The sequence below is a fragment of the Prunus persica genome, chromosome G4 (assembly GCF_000346465.2).
Source record: "Prunus persica cultivar Lovell chromosome G4, Prunus_persica_NCBIv2, whole genome shotgun sequence".
Classification (NCBI taxonomy): Eukaryota; Viridiplantae; Streptophyta; class Magnoliopsida; order Rosales; family Rosaceae; genus Prunus; species Prunus persica.
In genome coordinates, this window is record NC_034012.1 from 21,333,930 (window position 1) to 21,358,062 (window position 24,133).

The following is a 24,133-nucleotide window of genomic DNA, read 5'->3' on the forward strand; positions in this document are numbered from 1 at the left end:
GATAGGACACTTAGTGCTTCTGAATACTCCTTGCTTTCCATCAAAAGAGATGCAAGCCTGGCCTCCACTCGCTGTCGAAGGAAAGTTCGCTTCTCAGGGAAATCTGAAGATCAGATGTGCCTGATCCTCTGCTTGATTTTCTTGGCTAAGAAGATCCGTCAGATTTGTGATAGCCTCTTCCTTTATCCGTAGAGCTTCAGAAGAAGAAGATGGGTTTCAAGAATGCGATAAAGAATAGAAATGGCTTCAGATGGCCTCTAAAGCATGAGCAATCGAATCAGTGCTTTGAACTATACTTTGAACTATACAAGTCAATGCTTTGAACTATACAAGTCCTGCAGAAAGATAAAGGACCAAACTGTTAAAGAAACTGAAACTGTTAAAGAAACCCTAAACTAACACGACGCAATATTTGTTTTGCGACGTGGAATCTTTTCATTTAACGTCGTTAGGTTTAATATAACCGACGTGGATTTGAATTTTTAAATTATGAATAGAATTTTTTTTCCCGTGACCTTTCAGTTTATTTTTCAATTACAGTGCGTTATAAATAGAGTTTTTTTTCCGGAGGAAATTTAAAATGAAGGAAATTAATGTTCTGGAATATGTAAAGTTTCTTTTTTGGATGACAGATTTAAATAAAATAAGAATATAAAAACAACGACTGTTTTTGTATTACTGTCGTCGTTTTTCATCGTCTTAAGTAAGACTAAGACGACGTAATATATTTGTTGAGCGACGTTGATTTGTTTTTTAAACGTCGTTAGGTATAATATAACCGTCGTTGAAAATTGTCTCTCTGATTGCAAATTTGCAACGACGTTAGGTATAATATTTGTAGATACACAAACGCACACACATCATCAACTTCCAAAAAATTGTCTCTCTGATTGCAAATCTGTGTCATCTGTTAAGATTATGATGTGGAACAGAGTTCCATCTGGTAAGATTTCGTAACCCTTGGGATCTCAGACAAATCTGATTATGTCGGCGGTTTTCTATATAAACCGTCGTGGTTATTTCAATTCTTGTCATTAAGTAGATCTACCGACGTAGGATAAGAAAATCAAAGAAAAAAATTGTTAACAAAAATTCTTATTAAGACGACGGTTTAAATTAAAGGTACGACGTATAAAATGAATAAATACGACGTTAAATTTTATAGTACGATTTAAAGATAACGTCGTAGAACTATACGAGAATGACGTCGATATATTTATATTTTCCGTCGTTGTACATTAATTTAAACGGCGATATTTTGTATTTTAAAGCCGTGGATTTGTTTGTAATTATACGGCGTCTTATACGAAAACCTCGTCGTGTTATTTTATGAGCAAAAACGGCGGTTTTTATTGAAATCGTCGTCTTTACTTTCTACGTCGGTCGATTCATAACTTCTGCCATTCTTTGTTGGCTTTGATTTTACACTGCGGAAATCTGTTTCAACTAGACGTCGGTTGTTTAATTAGGTACGTCGTTGTTTTTGAACAGCCATTTGAATCTCCATTTTTTAGTTGTCTAAGGTTGTATTACACGACGGTGTTTTTAGAACCGTCATCTTTTTAAAAACCACGACGGTTTTCACTTAGACCGTCGTTGTTTTCTGGTCGTCTTTTTCACTTTTTGTAGTAGTGTTAGAAGGAAGACGATTAATTAAATACACAGCAGTATGCATGAGAGGCATGGAAGCATGAGCCAACAAGGTAAGCCCAATGTCAACAATATGACGATGTTTTCGTTCTGCCAAACCATTTTGTTCAGGGTGATGGGGACAAGAAATGCGATGGTCAATACCATGAGTAACCAAAAAATTATGAAAAATATGACTAGTATATTCACCACCCCCATCAGTTTGAAGAGCTTTAATTTTTGTAGAAAATAAATTCTCAACAAGAGTCTTAAATTTAACAAACAAAGAGAAAACCTCAGATTTCAAGCGCATAGGAAATATCCACGAGTAGCGAGAAAAATTATCAACGAAAAGAACATAATATTGAAATCCGGAAACTGATTTATTAGACGAACTCCATATATCAGAGTGAATGAGTGCAAGAGGAGCATGCGAAACAGACAAAGAAGACTGAAAAGGTAGCTTAACACTTTTTCCTAAAGGACAAGAATGACAAGTAAAATTATTAAAAGTCTTAGTGCCAGCAATAGACAACCTATTTGTAGACAATAAAAATTTTAAAATAGGAGACGAAGGATGACCAAGGCACGAATGCCAAACAAGACCATCAACACGAACACCAAGATATGCAAGACGACCATGAGATGACATGCTAGATGGGAGAGAGTAGAGACCAAGATTACTCGTGCCCGGAAAAGAGTCTTCCTCGTCCGCGAATCCTGTACCAAAAAATGATTGGGATAAAACGTGAAGAAACAGTTATTATCCCGGGAAAATTTATTAACGGACAACAAATTACAAGAAGCAGTAGGGCAATGAAGGATATCAGTAAGAGAAAAAATAGAGTTGTTAAGAGGAAGACTAGAGGAGCCAATATGGGTGATACGCAAACCTGTTCCACTAAGCACACCATCAACAGAATCATGGCCATGATATTCTCGGGAAAGAGATAAATTACTCAGATCATTGGTGATATGAGAGTTAGCCCCAGTATCCACAACCCAATTAGGAGGACGAGGAGACGAGGATTGTTGAGCAATCATGGTAGTAAGGCATTGAGTAGGCATCCGACCTTCATACGACAAGTTGAGACAAATGTAGCAATCCAAAGCAGAATGCCCATAACATCCACAAATTTGGCACTGAATACATGAACCAGAAAAGGGAGCAAAATGGGAGGAAAAACTAGCAGCAGCCGCAGGATAAGGACCCAAAAACACCAGGCTGCGAAGAAGAACCACCAGGAGAAGAAGAAAAAGCACGACCAGAACCATGAGAGGAGGAAGAGCCGCGAAACCCAGGATGTCTAATAGCAGAGGAAGAACCAGACCATGGAGCAAAACCACCAGAATGTCCGCCACGGAAAGGAAAGCGGCCACTACCGCTACCGCGACCATGAGAAGGAGCACGACCATGGGCAGCAACCATCGCAGTGGCAGGACCATCACGGGCAAGAGCATGGAGGGCAAGATGGCGTTGTTTAGCAGAGAGCAAGAGAGCCTCAAGATCAGCATAGGTATTAGGGGTTTCACGAGCTTGAGCAGACGCAACAGTTGACTCATATAAGGGCCCAACATTATTCATAATGACAGCAAGAAGATCGGAGTCAGGAAGAGGAGAACCAGATAACGCGAGATTGTCGACAATAGCATTGACCTTGTCCAAGTAATCAGCAACGGAGGAATCACCACGAGCAGTAAGGGAGAGTTCACTACGAAGCTACAAAATTCGATTTTAATTCGGAGAAGCAAAACGGTTTTCAAGAGCCACCCAAGTAGAACGAGCAGAGGTAAAATGAGTGACGGTGGCCAGAACCGTAGAACTAAGAGAACCATTGATACAGGATAAAACCAATTGGTCTTGCTGAATCCAAGTATCATAAGCAGGATTAATGTCATCAGTAAGCTTGCCCTTGTTGTAATAACCCAAACCTAAATTCATATTTAATTAGTAATTTATTAAGAGGAAAAGACAATTTTGCCCTTGGAATAATTTAGTAAAGAAAAGTTGACTTTTTGACCAAGAAGAAATTTGACAATTCCACATACACCGTTGCGTAGAGCACGACGAAACTAGTTCGTAGACACGAAGTGGACTCGAATCGGAGCTTTAACGAAGGAAATACGGTTAAAATACTACGAAGGGCAAAACGGTAATTTGAAAAATCAGATTTTTGTTACAAAACCTCATTTCTCTCTCTTCTCCCTTAGTTTCTCTCTCTCTCTCTCTCTCTCTCTCTCCTGTCGCGAACTCCCCCCTCCCCCCGATTAGAGTTTTGTGGCGCCGTCACCACCACGGAGCACCACCGGCCACGAGGCCGGACTCATTCAAACCGCTGCCACCTCCTCTTCCCTTTCCTATCACTCTTAGCCCTTAGAACCACCGGTGCTGGCCGGAAATTGCAAAAATCCGAGCGGGTGTGATCAAAACTTCACGGCCGTCGTTCTCCGTCGTCCGGCCACCAAATCGGACAATCCAGGTATGGATTTTGAACCTCTTGAGCTGTTCTAGCTGCCTGTTGGGTAGGATTCAATCGGTTCTTAACGTAGGTAATTGATTTTTCGAATTGGAAATTTGGCCGATTTTCGGCCTCCGAGTTCGGCCACTTCCGGTCAGTTTTTGAGGTAGGTCCAAGAACAAAAGTGGCTCCAAATATGGTGTTATATCTAGGGTAGGAGTTTGGAGCCGTGGTTTTGAGATTTTCCGGCGATACGTAATCGCTTTAGACACCCAGCGCTGCCGGCACGTGTGGCGGCGCGTGGGTGAGGGTAGTGAAGTGGCACTATGTCTCGATGAGATCCTTAGGTTGTCACGAGCGCGTAGGAATTCGTGGATCTCAATTTGGATACCGTTTGAGCGTTGAACGGATTTTCCATAGTGTGCGATTTCCGGGTTCAATATGGTTGAGCCATTGGATCGTAATCAGTTTCAGATATGTTAAATTAGACCATTCCAATATCATTTAGGATTCAACGGATCGTGAATCGGAGTCCCGGATACTCCGAAATCGCGAACCCTAGGGCTGGAGTTTAGAAATTATGCAATTGTACGATCATGATCAATCCGACCGTCTGATCGAGACCAAACCCTCGGGGCATGTGTCCTAGGTCTATTGGAACTTCTAGAGGCTTCCGGATCATACTTGCGAGGTCATGGACCCGCGGGGTCCCGGGTTGACTTTTTGGGACTTTAGCGCTTTTTGAGTCCCAAGATACTGCTAAACTATCCCAAGTGGAACGAAAGCTTTTATGGGCATAGGAATAACTTTAATTTGACGCATGTACTTCTAGGAGCCGGGGGTCAGAGTTTTTAAATTAATACTATATTATATTAATAGAATATTATGGTCATTGAATCAGGCACCCGGGCACCAGTTGACCCGCAGGAGGGACCTTCAAGAGGTCCAGCGAGCACGGACTACCAGTAAGTGGACTCTTTGTTTTTATAAATGAATTTAAGCAGTTCAGTTTCAGTTACCGTATTTGATCTTGAATAAATTTTATTCAAAGATTAGTGTTATAAGCTGTTTTATGCTTTTGAATATTTTATTTTGCATGCTGCCGAGTGGAATACCCTTTAATGGATATAAAAAAAGAAATTCTAGTTAATTATCAGATAAATGGCAGCATAATTTTAAAGGTTACAGGAATTCAGTTATCCAGCTGATTTTCTGCAGAAATTGTATATTTTCCTAAATCACCTTGTACCCAGAGATTAAAAGTTGCCTTCGGATTATATTGGTTGCCTTCGGTTTAGTCAGCATACTTGACAGTTGTCCCACGAGTTCTTTGGTACTCGAACTCGTGTGGAGCGAGTGATGCGGATCAGGTGGACTACGGTCTCCTGAATCCTGCGAGTTGCTGCTCGGACTGACTTTGTGTCACTGAGACCTGCGAGCATGTGTCACCCATGGTGATGCAAGGAATTGACGGCTAAGGAATTGACGGAAATAAAGGGTACACCTAGGTGGTAGTTTTAAACTGTTTTCAATGCCTTAAGAAATTAATGTTGACCACGAGTATGCTTGGCTTATATACATGTATAATTATATGAGTGCATTGAATTCAGAAATAAAGAGAATAAATTAGTTTGTATAACTGTTTTTACAGTGGGGTTAATATGTTCATATGCTATTTTCTATACTTTGTTTTTGGGTCCACTCACCCTTTTTAATGTTTTGCGCCCCCAGGCAGTAGACGTGCACAGGAATCCACCACTGGGCTATTTTCCACCTTCCGCGCCTTCCTTTTGATGTAGGACTTTTTGTTTTGTAAAAGGATTGACTCCTTTGTAAATTCTTAGTAACCGCTCTAATGTTTTGCCCTAGACTTAGAATTGAACTGTTGGAATGTATATATATGTATGTTGGCAGTTGGTTGTATATATATATATATATATATACTTGTTTGGCAGGTGTAAATGTTTTGGTATTGATCCAGTTACAAGGGAGACTCTGTCGATTTTTTGGTAGGAGTCAACCTTGTTATTTTATCGTACTTTATATAGAAGGGCAATTAGGTCATTCGTGCCTGACATCCGCCAGGTGTCGGACACGCACAGGGTCCGGCTCGGATTCCAAAGCGAAATTTGGATCGGGTCCTGTCACTTGTCATCCTGAAGAAACAGAGAAGGAGCAACGACAACACTGTTGACGAAGGACATCAGGTTGCGACTCTTGAGGAGAGGGAGAATCTGGGCCAACCAAAGGGGATAGTTATTGCGATCAAGCTTGATATGAACAGCTTGAGAGACAGAGGGAAAAGCAGCAACGGAATAAGAAGAAGAAGCCATGGGGAAAAGAAAAACAAAAATAGATAGATAGAAGAGAATTTTCAGACTATAAGTCAATAGGCTCTTGATACCATGAAAGAAGTGGAACGTATGAGGTAAAGCCTCAATCATCATGAGGGCATATTGTATTGATTTATACAGTATTACAGATAGAGTCCTATATCAAATATGATAAGGATACAATGTCATCAGATAACCAAGAGGAATCCCACATGGGATAAATGTAAATACAAGATAGAGTCCTAAGGACAATAGTCATCTAATAGCATCCTCATCATTATTTCACCCAACATCTAGAAACATAAAAGTACCTTCAAGGTGAAATATAGCTTTCTGCCCAAGACGCATCCTATGTTCCTGTAAAATAGTGAAATGAAACTCCAATGTAAAAATATTTACAGTAATCAAATACTGACTTTAATAAACTATTTCTAAGCTGAGCCACAAGCTTATATTCGGCCTGACAACAAAACCTGCTAGTCTGCTACTCATAATGTGTTCATCACATTAACAAGATAAAGGTGATGAAATTTGTCTACTGCCAGATTTCTGATGCGACTCAGTAACCTTATAGTCGCTTTATCCAAATTGCTCAATTGTGCTTCTGTTTATCAAAAGTAAAGTACGGGAACACCAACAGGAAGTGAAGAATCATCCTTGGTCTTTTATCTTTTCTTTTCCATTTTTCTGGGAGATAGATCAATATTACCCCAACACGACATAGCTCCCAGTACCCTACATTGCATCAGAGATTGATGATCAGATTCCTTCCACCAACTCTACTGCCCTATAATATAATTAACAACAAATAGCTGTTCTGCCTTTTTTTCATCATCTACTATAGTATATATAAATCAGTAGGACATGGGGGATATTTTCAAGATGAAGGAAAATGACTATTAGGGCATTATGAATCGAAATCAATGACTTGCTCACTTTGATTCACTTGTAGCCGGGTCAGTATGATATGTATATGGGCACCAATTGTACAGCATAAGAGATTGCAAGTTCACAAGGGTTATAGATGCTCAGAGACATAAAGCATGATCAAAACCACATTGTGGAAAAGAACTACTGTCAGAATCAAGACTTTTGACCTAGACTTGATTATATACTTACATAATATGCATTTTCGTCCAAAATAAACAAAATACCTACATAATATGCAGCCCAATGGCAGACCTCGTGCTTCAACTCTGCATCCAACTTCTTCAATAACTCATAAAGAAGCCTCTGAGAAAAAGCAATTAGAAGCTTCAAATCAATTGGGAAAAGAATCATACAAAATAATAGAGGGAAAGATCTATACCTTCAACACAATATCTGCAAGAATACATTTATGAAGTAGCTCATACAACTTAAAGAAAATAGGTGTGGTAAAAAAATTGTAAAAAACAACAAAGGGAAAGAAATCTTACCTTCAAGATGATCTCTGGAGGAATACAATTAAGAAGTAGCTCATACAACTTTTGCCGCACCTGATAAAGCCTGAAGCAAATCATAAGATAGTTTTAAGAAATACTAGAAGATTAAAAATGAGAGGTTAGGAATCATCTGTCCTATTTCTATAATCGTGAATATAGTTAGGAAAATAAAAGGAAAAGAATTCAGACTTTAGACATCACTAATTTTATGCAACAAAATAACAATACGGAATGTGTGAAATCCTTTCACGTAACATAATTGCATTATGGTCAACAAGGGACTGCTGGTCACTATTTTCATGCAATTAATTCAATCATAAGTTACAAAAGGTGACGCTTCGATAAGAGAGCAGTATGATCCTGCAAATACATATTCTATTTTATGCTACATGGCACCCATGCATGATGCCTTGAATTTCACAAGGCTTGGCCATTTGCTTCTAAGATATTCCTTTTTTTACCTCCCACTTTCATGCTTTCTAGATATACAACAGTGTCACATTTGTAGATGAAAGACTGACCAAATCAGGACATCATAGGAGGTTAGACATCAAGTGATGGCAGAATGAGTACGTCTCACAAGATTAATCCAACAAGCGTATATACAGAAGTTATGTCAAATTTGGCTATGTTGCTATATTTTGCTTCACCGCCAGAAAGAGAAGCCATAACTATCTACTTAGTCTGCTTGAAGATGAGACATTGAGACTGACAAAGATCTAATGGCAGATTAATATTCAGTAACACGTTGAAAAGAAGAGAAAGGGTGAGGATGGATAATACATACATCAAGATACCACAAAGTCAAGGCATGTGGCAAAGTAATTATGTTACAGATAACTGAGTAGTACAAGCATATTGCACTCTACGTGGTACAGAAAGATGGACAAAAAGAAAGTTTAATGGCAAAACATAGGCTCCCGATGGACAAGAAACTCATCATCATAATTATACCAAAAGGATTAGCCCTAATTCTTTGGTGAAGACACCCAAAAAAGAAGCTAATTTTACTACTTTTTCTACACTATATCCACTTCCTCCATCCTACCATCAAAACCTATTAGTCTTTTTTTAGAAAAATTATCCACATAAGATCCAATATCACAGACCGTCAAAGAGTAAATGCCTTTTTGCTGCCCCATATCAAAGTAATGACGGAAAACCCACATCACTCGAAGCACATTCAAAACCAAGCCCAATTTTGCGTTGTGAAGTGGATATGTACTACCAGGTTACAAAGAGATCAATAAATAGCTTCTCAATCTATCAAATTGGTTGAAAACACCACAAAAGAAACAGAAAAGCAAATACAAGAAACAAGCAACAAACATCACTAGACCACAGCTAGCCAATCCAGCATAAAGAAGAAAAAGAAATCTCTCAAAAGTCAAAAGTAACCGATGCCCATAAAGATAGCCAGACTTTGACTCTATCCCAAGGTGATGACCCGAAGAAATATCTCTTTTAAAGACATAGCTACTACCCTACCCAACATTAGAAGATAGACCTGAAATAAGAATACCAATCAAACTGATTAAAAGGTAAATCTCCTACCCCTAGAAAGGCACCCTTATATTCTACCACGTTACCATTAGATGGGTTTTTTCTTTTTTGTTTTTTTAACACCTAGTAGGGGGTTCAAATGTGTAACATAAATCTGTGGAATTCCCACATTTATCTTTTCGTAATTTATTGAGTTGGATTTGATCATTAACTACAAAACGACAATTTAGAACTAACTACGACAAAAATATTGCAATAAATGCCAATATTGTAAAGTGCAGAAAAACCAAACCTTTTTGGGCTCTGCTCCTTCATTACATCAGATGCAATTTCAGAAACATATCTGCTCCTTCATTACATCAGATGCAATTTCAGAAACATACTCCTCCCAATCCATTGGGGGTATTGCCTGGTTACTTGTAAAGGGATACCTACTGAAGGAATTTGAATCTCTTCGATACCTTTATTGATAAACAATATAGGAAATATATACACAACCAATACTTGGTGATTACACAACATATCTCCTATTCTAGGTAAGGAATATACAGACATAAATACATATAATTGGCAAGTAAATCATATCTCAATCATATCAGCATTAACATCCATTACACCCCCGCAAGCCGACGGGGCGGTGAGGCACAGGCAACTTGGACCGGAGTAAGGAGAACTGGGCAGATGATAAGCCCTTAGTAAAAATGTCAGCAATCTGATCAACTGTAGAACAGTATGCAACAAGTAACTCATTCCAGACCACCCGTTCACGAACATAATGATAATCCACCTCCACATGACGAGTGTGAGAGTGAAAAACAGGATTAGAAGCGAGAGAAAGAGCACTAATATTATCACACCAAAGCTTGGGACAAGGAGCGGGAAGATGAAGATCTTGAAATAAAGCACAGAACCATGAGAGAGCGGCGGCAGTGTAGGCAAGCTAACGGTATTCCGCCTCAGTAGTAGAGCGTGAGACACCGCGTTGCTTCTTAGAACTCTAGGAGAGTAAGTTAGTACCCAAGTAAACACAATAACCACCAGTGGAGCGACGGTCATCAAGATTCCCCGCATAATCAACATCAAAGAACGCACTGAGAAAGAGAGTGCTAGGCGAATAGAATAACCCATGAGTGAGTGTGCCAGTCAGATAACGAAGAATACGTTTGACAGCGAGCCAATGAGTAGTAGTGGGTTGATGCATAAATTGACACGCCTGATTAACAGCAAAGGCAATATCTGGACGAGTGAGAGTTAAGTACTGAAGAGCCCCAACTGTACTACGGTACTCAGTGGGATCAGGAAGAGGATCCCCATCAGAAATGCTAAGACGACGGCCACTAATAGCTAGGGTTGGCACAGGTTTAGCTTTATGCATGTTAACACGCTTGAGAAGGTCGACGACATACTTGGTTTGAGTAATAGAAAGCCCAGATGGAGTATGAACAAGCTCCATGCCCAAGAAATAGTTGGCGGGGCCAAGATCCTTCATAGAGAACTGGCGGCCCAAGTCAGAGATAAGGGTGGTGATGTGAGAAGGATCGGACCGTAGCAAGAATATCGTCCACATAAATCAACAAATAAATGTGAATAGAGCCTTGAGTGTACACAAAGACAGACGAATCAGACTGAGAAGCAATAAAACCCAAGCGAAGCAGGTGAGAAGAGAAATAGTGGAACCAAGCGCGAGGGGCTTGCTTAAGACCATAAAGGGAGCGTCGTAAGCGGCAGACATGATCAGGATATGTGGGATCAACAAAGCCGACAGGCTGGCGCATATAAACCTCCTCATCAAGATAGCCATGTAAAAAGGCATTCTGAACATCCAACTAACGAACAGGCCAACTAAACTGCACAGAAAGAGCCAAGATAAGGCGAATAGTAGAATGATTAACAACAGGACTAAAGGTTTCGCCATAGTCAAGGCCTGGTTGCTGATGAAAACCATTGGCCACCAAGCGAGCCTTATAACGCTGAATAGTGCCATCAGAATTCCGCTTGACCCAAAAACCCACTTGTTTGGCAATACATTCATAGCAGGAGTATGAGGAACTAAAATCCAAGTCCCAGCATGAAGAAGAGCATTAAACTCATCTGCCATGGCAAGACGCCATTCCTTAAGCTTATTAGCCTGCGAGAAAGATGTAGGCTCAAACGAATCATTAGTAGAAACCAACGCATGATGCGCATATTTAGGATTAGGTTTACGGACACCAGCTTTAGCACGAGTAGCCATTAAATGAGTACTGGATACACTTACCAGAGAAGTATCAGAAGGAGGAGAAGATGTACCAGATGGAACAGGGACAGCAGATGGAAAAGCAATTTTACGGTGTGGGTCTCTAGAATATGTTTGTGAGAAACGAGAAGGAGGGGGTGTAGGCTAAGTGACTGGCGGGCTAGGAAAGCGGGGAAGAAAAGGCAGACCTGGAGGGATATGTGACGACATAGATGGTGAGCTCGGAGGAGGAGCGGACACGGCAGGGAGTGGGGCAGGGTCAGAAGGAGGCGGGTCAGGGGAAGCAGTTAGTGCAGCTGCTAGAGCCGAGAGAGAAGGTTGGGCCTAGAGCATCGGAGGAGTGAGGTGGGAGGAGACAGAGCCGCGGGAGGTAAAAGTAGGGCCAGGGAGAAGGAGAACTGTCCAGAGCAGTAGTAGCAGAGGCCTTGTGAAAAGGAAAAGAAAGTTCATCAAACAATACATGACGAGATAAAAAGACACAGTTGGAAGAAAGATCTAAACAACGATAACCTTGATGATTTAAAGAATAACCTAAAAACACACACCTAGAAGACTGAAATTGAAATTTATTAGAATTATATGGACGTAAGTAAGGAAAACAAGCACACCCAAAAGTTTTGAGATAGGAGTAATTGGGGACTTTGTGAAATAAGATTTCATAAGGTGATTTATGATAAAGTAATTTAGAAGGGAGACGATTAATGAGATAGACAGCGGTATGCATAGCCTCAGCCCAATAGGAAGAGGGCATAGAGGCATGGGCCAAAAGTGTGAGGCCAGTATCGACAATATGACGGTGTTTGCGTTCAGCTAAGCCATTTTGCTCAGGGTGATGAGGACAAGAGAGATGGTGATGAATGCCATGATGAGATAAAAAATCCTTAAATAAATTATTAGTGTATTCCCCACCCCCATCAGATTGAAAAGCCTTAATTTTAGTAGAGAACATATTTTCGACCAACGCCTTGAATTTAACAAAATGAGAGAAGACTTCAGATTTTAACTTCATTGGGTAAATCCAAGAATAACGGGAAAAATCATCAACAAAGAGAACATAATAAGAAAAACCAGAAATTGATTTATTTGAAGAACTCCACACATCAGAGTGAATAAGTTCAAGCGGTGCAGTAGAAACATAAATAGACGGACTAAAGGGTAACTTAACACTTTTACCCAATGGACATGACTGACAAAAAAAAGAACCAGACTGAGAGCCAGAAAGCGGTAATTTATTATGAGAAAACAAAAATTGTAAAGTAGATGAAGCAAGATGACCAAGACGAGAGTGCCAAACAGAGCAACCGACACGAACATCTAGCAAAGCAACACGATCAGGCAAAATGTGAAAGGACTTATTCGGGTAGAAGGAAAACGGATATAGGCCATTGCTACTCTTGCCCAGGAAAAGAATCTTCCCCGTCGCCAAATCCTGGATAAAAAAGCAATCAGGGAAAAAGGTGAAGAAACAATTGTTGTCAGTGGCAAATTTATGAACAGATAAAAGGGGAAGAGAGGCATCAGGACAATGAAGAATATTATTAAGAGAAAAGGAAGAGTTAAGGTGAGAGATACGAGAGTGACCAATATGGGTAATAGGCAAACCTGTTCCACCAAGAACACGTCCAACATTGTCGGAACCATGATACTCTCTAGCAAGGGAAAGATGGCTTAAGTCATTGGTGGTGATGTGGGTGTTAGCCCCAGTATCAGCAACCCATTGTTGTGCGCCACCATGGGACAGATGGTGAGCAGTCATGCCTTGAAGATGAGTAGGAGGAGTAGGCACGGAAGTAGCCTTGGAAGGACAAACAGCAGCAACATGTCCAAAACCACGACAATTGTAACATTGCAAAGGCCCACGAGAAGAAGAATTAGACCCAAAAGAGGAGGGAGGAGAGCCCAAGGGAGGAGGCCCAAGAACACCTTGAACAGAATTGTGGTAACGACGCGGCTGTGAAGAAGAGGATTGGGAGAAGCCGTAAGACCCAAAGTTCGAAGCAGAACCAAAACGCGGGGCAGAGAGCAAGTTGCGACGATCCGAAGCACGACCGGCGAAGCCACCGCGATCACCAAAATCGCGCCCACCAAGGCCATCGCGACCACCACGGGAAGCAACCATGGCTGTCGCACCGGAAGAGATAGCCGGAGAAGACGAAGCTTGAAAACATCGTTCAGCCGATAAGAGAAGGGCTTCAAGGTCAGGCATGACGATGGGATTCTCACGAGCTTGAGTGGCAGCAACCGTAGTCTCATAAAGCGGACCAACATTATTCATAACCACAGCTAGAAGATCAGATTCATGAACGGGAGCACCTGCCAATGCCAAGTTATCTGTAATAGAGTGGATACGATCCAGAAAATCAGTGATGGAAGAATCACCACGGGTCGTGCGAAGCAAATCGCTACGAAGCTGAAGAAGACGATTTTCATTCAGAGAAGCGAAGTGAGTTTCAAGCGCCAACCAAGTGTCATGTGCGGTGGTTTTGGTAGCAACCGTAGCAAGAACTTTATGATGAAGAGAACCATTGATGAGAGAGAGAACAAGTTGATCTTTCTGAACCCAGTCCTCATAGTCGGGATTGGAGATGAGAGACGGAGGAGAAGACTCACTTTCCTTGGCCTTGGGGTCTGAAATGGTGGGAGAGGGACTCGGGCAGCTACCGTCGACATAGGAGAGCAAGCGGCAACTGCGAAGAACAGGAACAATCTGAGCAAGCCAGGTCGGGTAGTTATCACGTTCGAGACGAACAGAGATAACGTGACTGATGCTAGAAAGGTCAAGAGCAAAGGAGGAAGCCATGAGATCGAGAAAAGGGAAGAAGAAAAAAAACTAGACGATGGATCGAAGACGTTAAGTCTCAGGCTCTTGATACCATGAAGGAATTTGAATCTCTTCGATACCTTTATTGATAAACAGTATAGGAAATATATACACAGCCAATACTTGGTGATTACACAACATATCTCCTATTCTAGGTAAGGAATATACATACATAAATATATATAATTGGCAAGTAAATCATATCTCAATCATATCAGCATTAACGTCCATTACCTACAACCACATTAATAAGTACACAGAAAGACTATAGATATTAGGAATGTGCAAATTCTACATGGTGCACAGAAGAAAAAGAACGAAAAGAACTGCTTGGTGCAGCTGATGATCAATAAGAAGAACTATGAAACTTAACTGTTGAACACGGCAAGTTTCTAATGACAATATAGCTCCCCTTAAGCTCCTATTTGATGTTTCAGCTATACGAGCAGCAAATCCATAAGGAAGCTGCAGCCCTTCTTTCTTTCCAATGAACTCCAATACTTTCATAATCTGGCACCCGAAAAAATGAATTTATTTAAAGAGGAACGAATTAACAGTGGAAGTCAACATACTTGACAATCTTTTATCTAACACAAGCAATTATACAAGTTGGAAGACAGAAAATTCAACCTGTTCTTCTGTTGGTGCATTTATTCGCACATTAAGACACCGAGACCGGATTGCTTCAGTAACCTTTGACGAGCTATTACAGCATAGTACTAGCCTGCAATAGGCATTATATTTCTCCATAGTTCTTCGAAGAGAATGTTGTGCTTCTCTTGAAAGTTTGTCAACTTCATTCAGCACTAAGACTAATATTGCAAACAGGACATAGTATCAGTATACACTCTTAAACATTTAGACACCCAAATACTTTTTCATCTAACTGCAATTTTTACTTTCCATTTTATTTAATTCTTGGTGCAAGCTGGGGAGGAAAAGGAAGAATACAATGCCAGTTTCACAGTACTGTGAAAATGATGAGAAACCACATAAATAACCATAATATAAACAAGTAATTCATTCAACTAAGAGATAAATTTAACCAAATAAAAAGAATACGACCTGCATACATTGAAGTATATCTACAAAGGAAATACTAATAAATGATCAGCAAGTAAACTTATTTAAAACTACCTTTATATCCTTTTTTCCCTTTTGTGTCAATGGGTCTATTTTTAGCCATTTCTTTAATTATCTCTTGAACAATATATCTGTCCTGAAACCCTGCATCACTAGGGCTCAGTTTAATATGGTTGGTGCTTGATAATGTAGTCAGCTCTATATCAATGGTTCTACTTCCAGCCTGAAAATAAACCAGAGAAGCATTTTAGTTCAAATGCAATACAAAATTAAAGGATAAACTAAGAAAGTGGAGTCCAAATACCAGTTATAAGGTGCTCAAAAATGCACGTACTATGTAATCAACAAGGATGATATTAAGAAAACAAAATACAGATCTATCATAAAACATAAATGTTGTTACTAAAAGTCAACAAACCCAAAATATCTTGAAATAAAGGAGCATGAAAAGATAAATAAATTCACCTAATACATTATACTTAGCTAAGGGGAGGTGTTAGCCATTCATCAAGGAAGACATCTGATGCGGACATCATTAGTTAGTTTCCTAGAATCTCTAGTTTTCCAGATTTCACTAGGATTTTAGTTTCCAAATTTTTAGTCGGATTTGATTTAAGTTTCCTAGTTTATTTGAATTAGTTCCTTGGTGGATTAGGATTTCTGTTTTAGTAAGGGATTTTTATCCTATTGTCTCTAGGTTTTAATTTGCTATATATACCCCCAACGTAGTTCTTTAAAATGGAGTTGTTGAGATATAAAGAAAAGCTTATTTTCTAGAGATTGGAGACTACTTGGCGTGAAGCCAAACCCCTGGAGTGATTCCAGACCTATCCCTTTTGTTCTGTTTTCTGTTTTCCTTGTTTTCGCTTCCGCTAAACTACCTAAATACTCAATTCACCCATATCCTACGTCAACATCTTAATCATTTCCAAAAGCTGCAATCATGTGGATGAAAACAAAGTTCAAAGATTCTTATCAAGAGAAAAAACCCGAGACTATTTTTCTTTTGAAAATAAAAATGTAGGTACAAAACTCTGTTCTTTTTTGGGAAAGCTAACAAGGAGTAATAATAATAAGCAACACATGTTTTCCGAAATGAACAGAAAGTGAAATCTAAGTAGAATATTCAAATTACATTCAAGTATGTAATGATTTGTCAACGTAATGCTTTAGCATGCTCAATGAATTTGCTAAAGTCTAAAGATGACCAGTAATTATCCAATAAAACATAAATCAACGTAGCTTCACCTAAATATTAATGAAAAATAACAACATTTCCTACAGAAGCAGCATTAATGATCAATCACATGAATTAAAAAGAGGGTGAAGCTTGCATCAACTTTCCATGCCTTGTTTTCCACCTTCACCTGCCAACCACAAGAATTTCTCAAAATCCATAATCCGTCACAAAAGAAGCTTTTGTTCTCTTCAGACATATTCTCAGTAGCTGTTGTGCAGGGAAGAAGGCTAGGACCTTCGGTAAGCGGAGAACCTGCATAAGACAAAGTGGGAGAAGCAGTCGTTAAGCTTCGGACACCGGTGTGGTGCCAGCTGAAGGCTCTCCGATGCTTAAGTCAGCTATAAGTGGTAACTTTGGCAAAGTAACAGTAAAGATGAGAAAGTAGTTACCCTTTTTACTTGGGTCCTGTTCCCTATTTATAGGGGAGTGAAAGTGAGAGGTTTGTACAAAGTTTCAATGTGGGACTTTGTGCAAGTTACCTTGGTGGCGACACGTGTCCTGGAGATTAGGTTTGGCAATTGGGAGCTTCGGCAGGTGTCTGGCACTTCGGGAGTGTGTCTTCCTTCGGCAGGGAAGAAGGTGTAGCTGCCTTGGTGCTAGTCGCTTTGATGCTGGGTACGCTCGGTTGATTATGGTGTAAACAGTAGTTCCTCAAGTTCGCGGTCAAGAAGTAACTTTTGGGTTAGAAACTTGTGAGTTTTTTGTGTAATCATGACCGAGCATTCCAGCTTAGTTAGTCTTTAAAGCCTTTGGTAGCTGTGTATCTAGGTGTTTAGCAAGGAGGCCGGGACTGGGCTCTGTGGAGCTGAGCTTCGGTAAGGGCCGGGGCCTGGAAGCTTCGGCAAATGAGCCATGAGGAGCACTCTTGTGAGCCTTACACTCTTTTTGCATGGCCTTTGCCGTTCCCCCCTCCCCCCCCCCCCCCTCTTTTATTTATTTATTTTTAGGCTAGGCCTTTGGTGAGCTAAGATTGTTGTGAGCCCCCAAGAAAAGCCACATGACCCCTGCCGTTCGGCAAGGGGTTTGAAAAGTCTCGGGCTCGGGCCTTGGGTTCGGTTTTGGCGAAAAGGTTGGGCTTCGGCAAGGCATGGGGAAAATAGAGTGGGGCTGAGCCCCAATTGGAACTAGGGTTTGGGAGGAGCAAGGGTATCTCTCTTTGTACAAGAGGTGTCGTTCGACAGTGTATGTGCACAAGGAGGCTAACCCGATTGCAGCAAATGTTGTTTTCGACACCACCGAATCGGCAACATTATCCCTACCGTTCGGCAAGGCATATCTGGGACCAAATCCACTCTTCTTATTTTTCTCGTCGATCGACGGTTTTTCACAAGGGTGCTAAAGCAGATTGGGTCTTTGGTCCTTGGTTCTCACGGAGAGTTGGAGTTGTCTCTATTAGCCAAAGCTCAACCCTTGCCGTTCGGCAAGGGGTGATCAGAAATTTTTGAGAGGCCTCTTGCTGTGTATTCGGCAAGTGGAGATTTTCGTGGGCAAGCTAGTAGGTGGTTTTAGTATAGCATAGTTTCGGCAAGGCTGGGTCGGTTGAGGCTAGGTACTCGAGCTTTGGAGAAGGGTTTTTCGAGCTGGTCCTTCGGCAACAAGGTATGGTTTGGAGTCCCGATTTGTGCTTTCACAGCCCTTGCCGTTCGGCAAGGGTGTCTTGATAAATTTTTGAAGCTCCTCTTTCTGTTGTGTTGATCTAAGGTGTTTTTGCTGTGTTCATGCTTCGGCAAGGGGTGTAGACTTGTTGCTATGAATTTCGTGGGTCTCTAAATAATTCTGCACGGCCCAAGGGTGGCCTTGGAGAATTTGCTAAGTCTTGGTTCGGCGAGAGCACTTCTTTCGTAGCTTCAGCGTGGTATCTAGGAGCTGGGCCCTTGGATTTATGTCAAGAACTTTGGCAAGATAGGGCCGAGAGGTATTTGAGCTAGGCTATTGGCGTGTGGGTGGTGCCTAATCCTTTAGCAAGAGGACGACCATCCTTGCGTGCGTGTCCCCTAGTGTTTTAGCGCAGGTGAGTTTGGAGCTGGGCCTCTTTGGTCGCCACTTGGTAGCTGGGCCATCCCTTCAGCAAAGGTAAAAATTTTGTGACCTCCGAAAATAATTTTCCATAGGACTTGCCGTTCAGCAAGGCCAGCTTTGCTCATTTCGAAATGGTGGTAACTTTGGTTTTTTGTAGGCGTAAGGGGCTAGGTTTCGGAGCTGGATTTGAGGTTGTACCTTCTTTCAAGAGGCTAGGCCTCTCGATTTTTGTTTTAGAACCTTGGTGGGCATTAGCTGGGTCCCGAAGGTTTAGTCAATAACCGGGGTGTCTTGGGGCTTCGGCAAGATAAGGAAGAAGCTGGAGCTGAGCCTTTAGAGCTAGGCCTGCGTTGGAGCTGGGTCATTAGACTTTTGGCAAGAGCTGGGCTTTGAAGGTGGATTTGGAAGCCTTAGGTTGGCTTTTCCGTGTGGGAAGTGCAGCTGGGCCTCTTGCTAAGGTAAATATTTTTTTGTGAGGGCCTCTGTTTCGTCATGCATTGGCTTTGCCGTTAGGCAATGTCTCTTCGACTTCTTCTCTCCAATTATTTTATTTTTTATTTTTTATTTTTTGAATTTCTCTCCTCTTCCTTTTCGCATGTTGCTTGCTATTTGGCAATTTGGTTGATTTTGGTTCTCTAAATTTGCTGCAGGATCTCGGTAAGAGAGGGTGGGGCTTAAGCCTTTGGTTATAAAATAAGGAGCTGGACCAACGAAGCTTGGGTGCTGGGCAGATTCGGCAAGGAGCCTAAATTTGGAGCTTGGGCCCTTCATCAAAACTTGGAATCGAGCCTGCTCAGGGCGTGGATGTGTCAAGGCTTTTTTGCAAAACTGAGGTAACTACTTTGGTGAGGCCCCCTTTTCTGTTTGCATGGCCCTTGCCGAACGGCAAGGGCATGAGTCTCTTTGTTTGTTGTTTCGGCAAGGCTTCTGTGGTGTTGATTCTGGGCAGGGCCTCGAGAGCTAGGGCACGGATTGAGAGCTAGGTCACGGGTTTTGTTGCTTCATTGTCTGACTTTGGTTGAGTACGGTCTGAGTTGCATTCGGCAAGACTTTTTTGTGAGTCCCCTATTTTCTTCTCCATGGTGCTTGCCGCTCGGCAGTGCCCTTTAGGCCCATGTATGTTGTTTTGATGGGTGTCTAGAGGATTTTGGGCCTTTAGAACTAGGGCACGGGTTGGCTTAGCCTCATTTTTAGAAAAATGGTGAATGGTGAGCCCTCCCCGTTTTACTTCCACGGGCCTTGCCGGTAAGGCCCCTTTGAAATCTCCTCTCCGTTCTTTTTTGTTTAAAATTTGAATTTCAAATTATGTGTAGGTACAAGAAATTTGAGAGGGAAATGAGGGGGTGCTAGGGTTTTCTCGTGAACCGAGGCATAGGTACCTTTGGTTCGTTATAAATAGGAACTTGGGGTGGTGAAGGCACCACACTTGAGTTTTGGAGAAAAATTGCTAGAAAGTGAAAAGGAGAAAAGGAGATTTCCAGCAATATTTGGTGGTGGTGCTTGTGGCCAAGGTGATTTCCGGCTATTCTTTCGTGGTGGTGCAAACAAGTTTAGACCTTGTTTCTTTGAAATTTTTGAATTGAAATGTCTTTCTTTGCATGAACATGTTGAAGGCTAGGAAGAACACCTTGAATATGAGCATGAACTTGATGAACACTTTGAGCATTGATATGAACATGGTGAATGCTTGCTTGTAGACCAAAGAACATGTAGATTTGCCATCTTTTTTGTGTTGTGTTTTGATCCTCCTTACATGTGCATTAGTTCCTTTTTCTTGTTTTTGCATATTGTAGATGTCTGAAAGTTCTGATAGAGAAAGTCATGACCCCCCTACCTTTGGTGGGGATGATACTGAGAGTAAAGAGCCCAGCCAATATGTTTGTTCTGAAGAGGAGAGTTCAGAGACAGAGGGTGTGGTAGAAGGTATTATAGAAAGTAGGACAGTAGTGCATGAGGGTGAGAGGGGTGAGCCATCAGTAGACTTCGGGTCAGCTGCATATAGGGAGATGCAGAGGAATTATATAGAGTTAGAGGCTATAGCGAACCGGGTTCTAGCTTTGCCGCATATGCTAGAGGTGGGTTTGAGCAACCAGGCATCACCATCGGGGTCCGTGGGTATAGCCGTGGCTTTAGTTTCAGAGGGAGTGGACATTTGGGTTGGTGTCCCTTTGGCGAGGCAAAACACACTTACAGAAGCAAAGTTGGCCCAGCTTTGGACAGACTATTGTGTTCCACCCTATGTGGGCTTGAGGTTACCCACTGCGGCTGATGTGGTTAGATATCCTTCGGATGGCTCTGTGATGATTTTTACGGATATGTACCGGCATGACTTCAGACTACCATTTCATCCATGGGTGCAGATGATGTTGGCCAAGTTGGGATATGCGTTGGGGCAGTATAATCCTAACTTTTGGATTCTTCTTCATGGAGTTTATATCGCTTGGTGGCTGGCTAGGTTGGGGGAGCCAACATTTGAGCAGTTCATGTACTTGTACTTAATTTCGAAACAACAGGGAAGTTTTGGCTGGGTACAAGCTAATTGCCAAAAGGCGAATGAGAGGGGTTACTTTATGTCCTTGACCGTCTTAGGTATCGTCATGTCTAAGATGGCCTGGATCTTCTCTGGATTAACCTCAATACCCCTCTGGCGCATCACCTTATAGCAGTAGAGGCCACGATCCGTAATGAATGAGGTGTAGGCTTGGTCCTCAGCGTGCATGAAGATCTGGTTGTACCCTGAGTAAGCATCCATGAAGCTAATAAGGGCGTGGCCAGCTGTGGCGTCAACCAGCTGGTCAATGCGGGGTAGGGGGAAGCTATCCTTCGAACAGGCCCGATTAAGGTTGGTGTCATCTACACACATGCGCCAGCCCTTTCTTGGTTTGCGGACCATCACCACATTAGCCAGCCATGTGGGATAGTCAACCTCCTTGATGAATCCGATACTACTCAGCCTATCCACCTCCGCCCTCATGGCCTCATAGCGCTCGGGGTCATAAGCGCGACACTTCTGTTGAATGGGTGGATGACAGGATTAACGCTGAGCCTATGAGATATGATGTCTGGTGATAAGCCAGGCATGTCATTGTAGGACCATGCGAAGACTTCAGAGTTGAGGCGGAGGAAGGCGACGAGGTCAGAGCGAAGCTCTTGTGAGAGGGAGGTGTCGATCCGGGATATCGTCGTGAAGAGTAACCAGCTCCAGGTCTTCCAAAGGTTCGGCCTGCTGTGTGACAGACTCTTTCCTAGGGTCTTCCGGTCGTTCAGTGCCAACTTGAGGAGGGGCTAGAGCCTTGGTTACTGCGAGGGCCTCACTCTTATGTTGGCGATTAGTGGATTTGACTGCTGAAGCATAGCAACTTCGGGCGCCAAGTTGGTCGCTGTGCACCATGCACCGTGCCTGTGCCCCATGCACCGTGCCTGTGCCCCATGCACCGTGCCTGTGCCATTGGGCGTAGGGAACTTCAGCAGCATCATATGTGTGGAAATAAAGACCTTCATTTGGGCCAAGGTAGGGCGCCCGAGGATGACGGTGTAAGTTGTGAGACAGTCAACAATGAGGAAGAGGGTGGTGACCGTTGCCCGCTGGGGTGCGGCTCTAATAGATTTAGGGAGATGGATGCTTCCAATGGGCTGGACAACATCACTAGAGAAGCTCATAAAGGGTGTGATGCTTCGATCGAGCAAGTGAGACGGGACCTGGAGCTCATTGAAAGTGTCAGCAAACATCACACTGACCGAGCTGCCAGTGTCCACCAAGATACGCCCAACGTCGAAGTTAGAAATGTCCGCACGGATAATGAATGGGTCATCATAGGGGAGAATAACACCACGCTCCTCCTCCTTGCAGAAGGTAATGAGGGCCCAGCCCAATTTTTGGGTCTTCGGCAAGCGTCCCTGCTCGGTGCTGAAGGCCTGGTGGGCATAGGTGGAGCCGACATAATGTTTGATGGAGTTGTTGGAGGTTCCAGCCAAGGTAGGACCACCACTAATGGTGGAGATCATGTTGATCTGCCGTTGGTGAGGGTTAGGTGGGGGTGGGAGGTTGTGCACATAGTTGTCCAGCTTCCTTTCACGGATGAACCCTTCAATGATGTTGCGCAAGGCAACATAAGATTCGGTGTCATGGCCGCTGAACTGATGAAAGCGGCAGAAGAAGCTCGTGTTTGGCATAGGCTTGTCGGACGGTCTCCGGGGGGTGGCTTGGGGATGATAGGGGCCTCACGCATTAGTACGTTCTCATAGGTGGTGTTGAGGGTGGTGAAGACCTCGAACTTAGGCCTGGGTGTGAAGGGAAGTGGGGCCCGATCACTTGTCTTGGGAGGGTTGCTTCCACTAGATTGGTGGTGGTTGCCATGTCTGCCACGCTTGTTATTGCTGAAGGGATACTGGTAGCTATCCTTCCTTTTTGGGTGTGAGGTACCTTAGGTACTTGGGGCCGGAGTAGAATGCTGAGGTGGGCTGGGGCAGGTACTGAAGCAGGTGGAGGATCAGCGAAAGTACTACGCGCCAGGTTGGCTGGGCCACACTTAGAATTGAAGTATTCAGCCTTGGCGTGAACCGCTGCCTGCTTCATTAGCTCTGCATATGTGTTCCAACTGTTGCTATGAACCAGGTAGCGGAAGTTAGATTCGCGGAGGCCACTCTTGAAAGCCCCGAAGGCAGCGCGATCGTCAGTCTCTGGGCAGTGGGATTATTCATGACTGAACCGGGCTGCATACTCCCGAAGGGGTTCGTCCTCACCCTGCCGAAGCATGTACAAGTCGTCAGCGGAGTATAGGCAATCAGTCTGGGTCATGAAATGGGTTGATGGTACGGGGGTGTAGCCTATAGAACCAGTTTAGGGCCGCGCCGCTGAGGGTGGAAAGGAAGAAGAGGCACATGCCTTCGTTAGTGAGGCCCTTGCACCCAAGGGCAGACTGGAAGGAGTGGATATGGGTGAGAGGGTCCTCCGTGCCAGTGTAGAAGGCGATACGGATCGGCTAGATATCCAGTAAAGGGCCCAGGTCGTGGTTTTGCCCAGAGAGGTTGATGGCTGCGATGTTGTTCGCTCTCCAGACGCCGGACCTTCTCAAATAGAAGCCTCATGGCGGGTCGGTATGAGGGAGAGTCTCGGGTGCTGAAGGCCTGTGGGGTGGGCAGACAGAAGCTGGGGAAGGTTCCCATTCTTCGAACGCCTCAGTATGGTGAGGTGGCCAGGCTTTTGAATTATAAAATTTCCAGCTATCCAAGTCCTTTACGTCCTCATCGTCGGGTAAGTGGGTGGGGTCTGGTGGGGGGCCCAAGTGTGTCACTAGTAGGTCTTCGAGGTTAACAGGAATAGGGATCAGCTCCGGTTGACGGTTTGAGATGCAGTCCTTGCAATCTCTATAGATCTTGACTGGTT

The 24,133-nt window shown here is 42.8% G+C and overlaps 1 protein-coding gene across 1 annotated transcript in view; it reads right to left on the reverse strand.

The window, feature by feature from the left end:
• LOC109948707 (replication factor C subunit 3-like) overlaps positions 1-16,924 on the reverse strand; it is a 31,420-nt gene extending 14,496 nt beyond the window's left edge. The window contains exons 1-9 of the mRNA XM_020562407.1: positions 16,856-16,924; positions 15,543-15,711; positions 15,036-15,217; positions 14,779-14,915; positions 9,732-9,779; positions 9,641-9,691; positions 7,840-7,909; positions 7,580-7,654; positions 6,733-6,778 (exon numbers count right to left, since the gene is read on the reverse strand). Coding sequence (XP_020417996.1) covers positions 6,733-6,778; positions 7,580-7,654; positions 7,840-7,909; positions 9,641-9,691; positions 9,732-9,779; positions 14,779-14,915; positions 15,036-15,217; positions 15,543-15,711; positions 16,856-16,924 — 847 coding nt within the window. The remainder of the gene's footprint in view (positions 1-6,732; positions 6,779-7,579; positions 7,655-7,839; positions 7,910-9,640; positions 9,692-9,731; positions 9,780-14,778; positions 14,916-15,035; positions 15,218-15,542; positions 15,712-16,855) is intronic.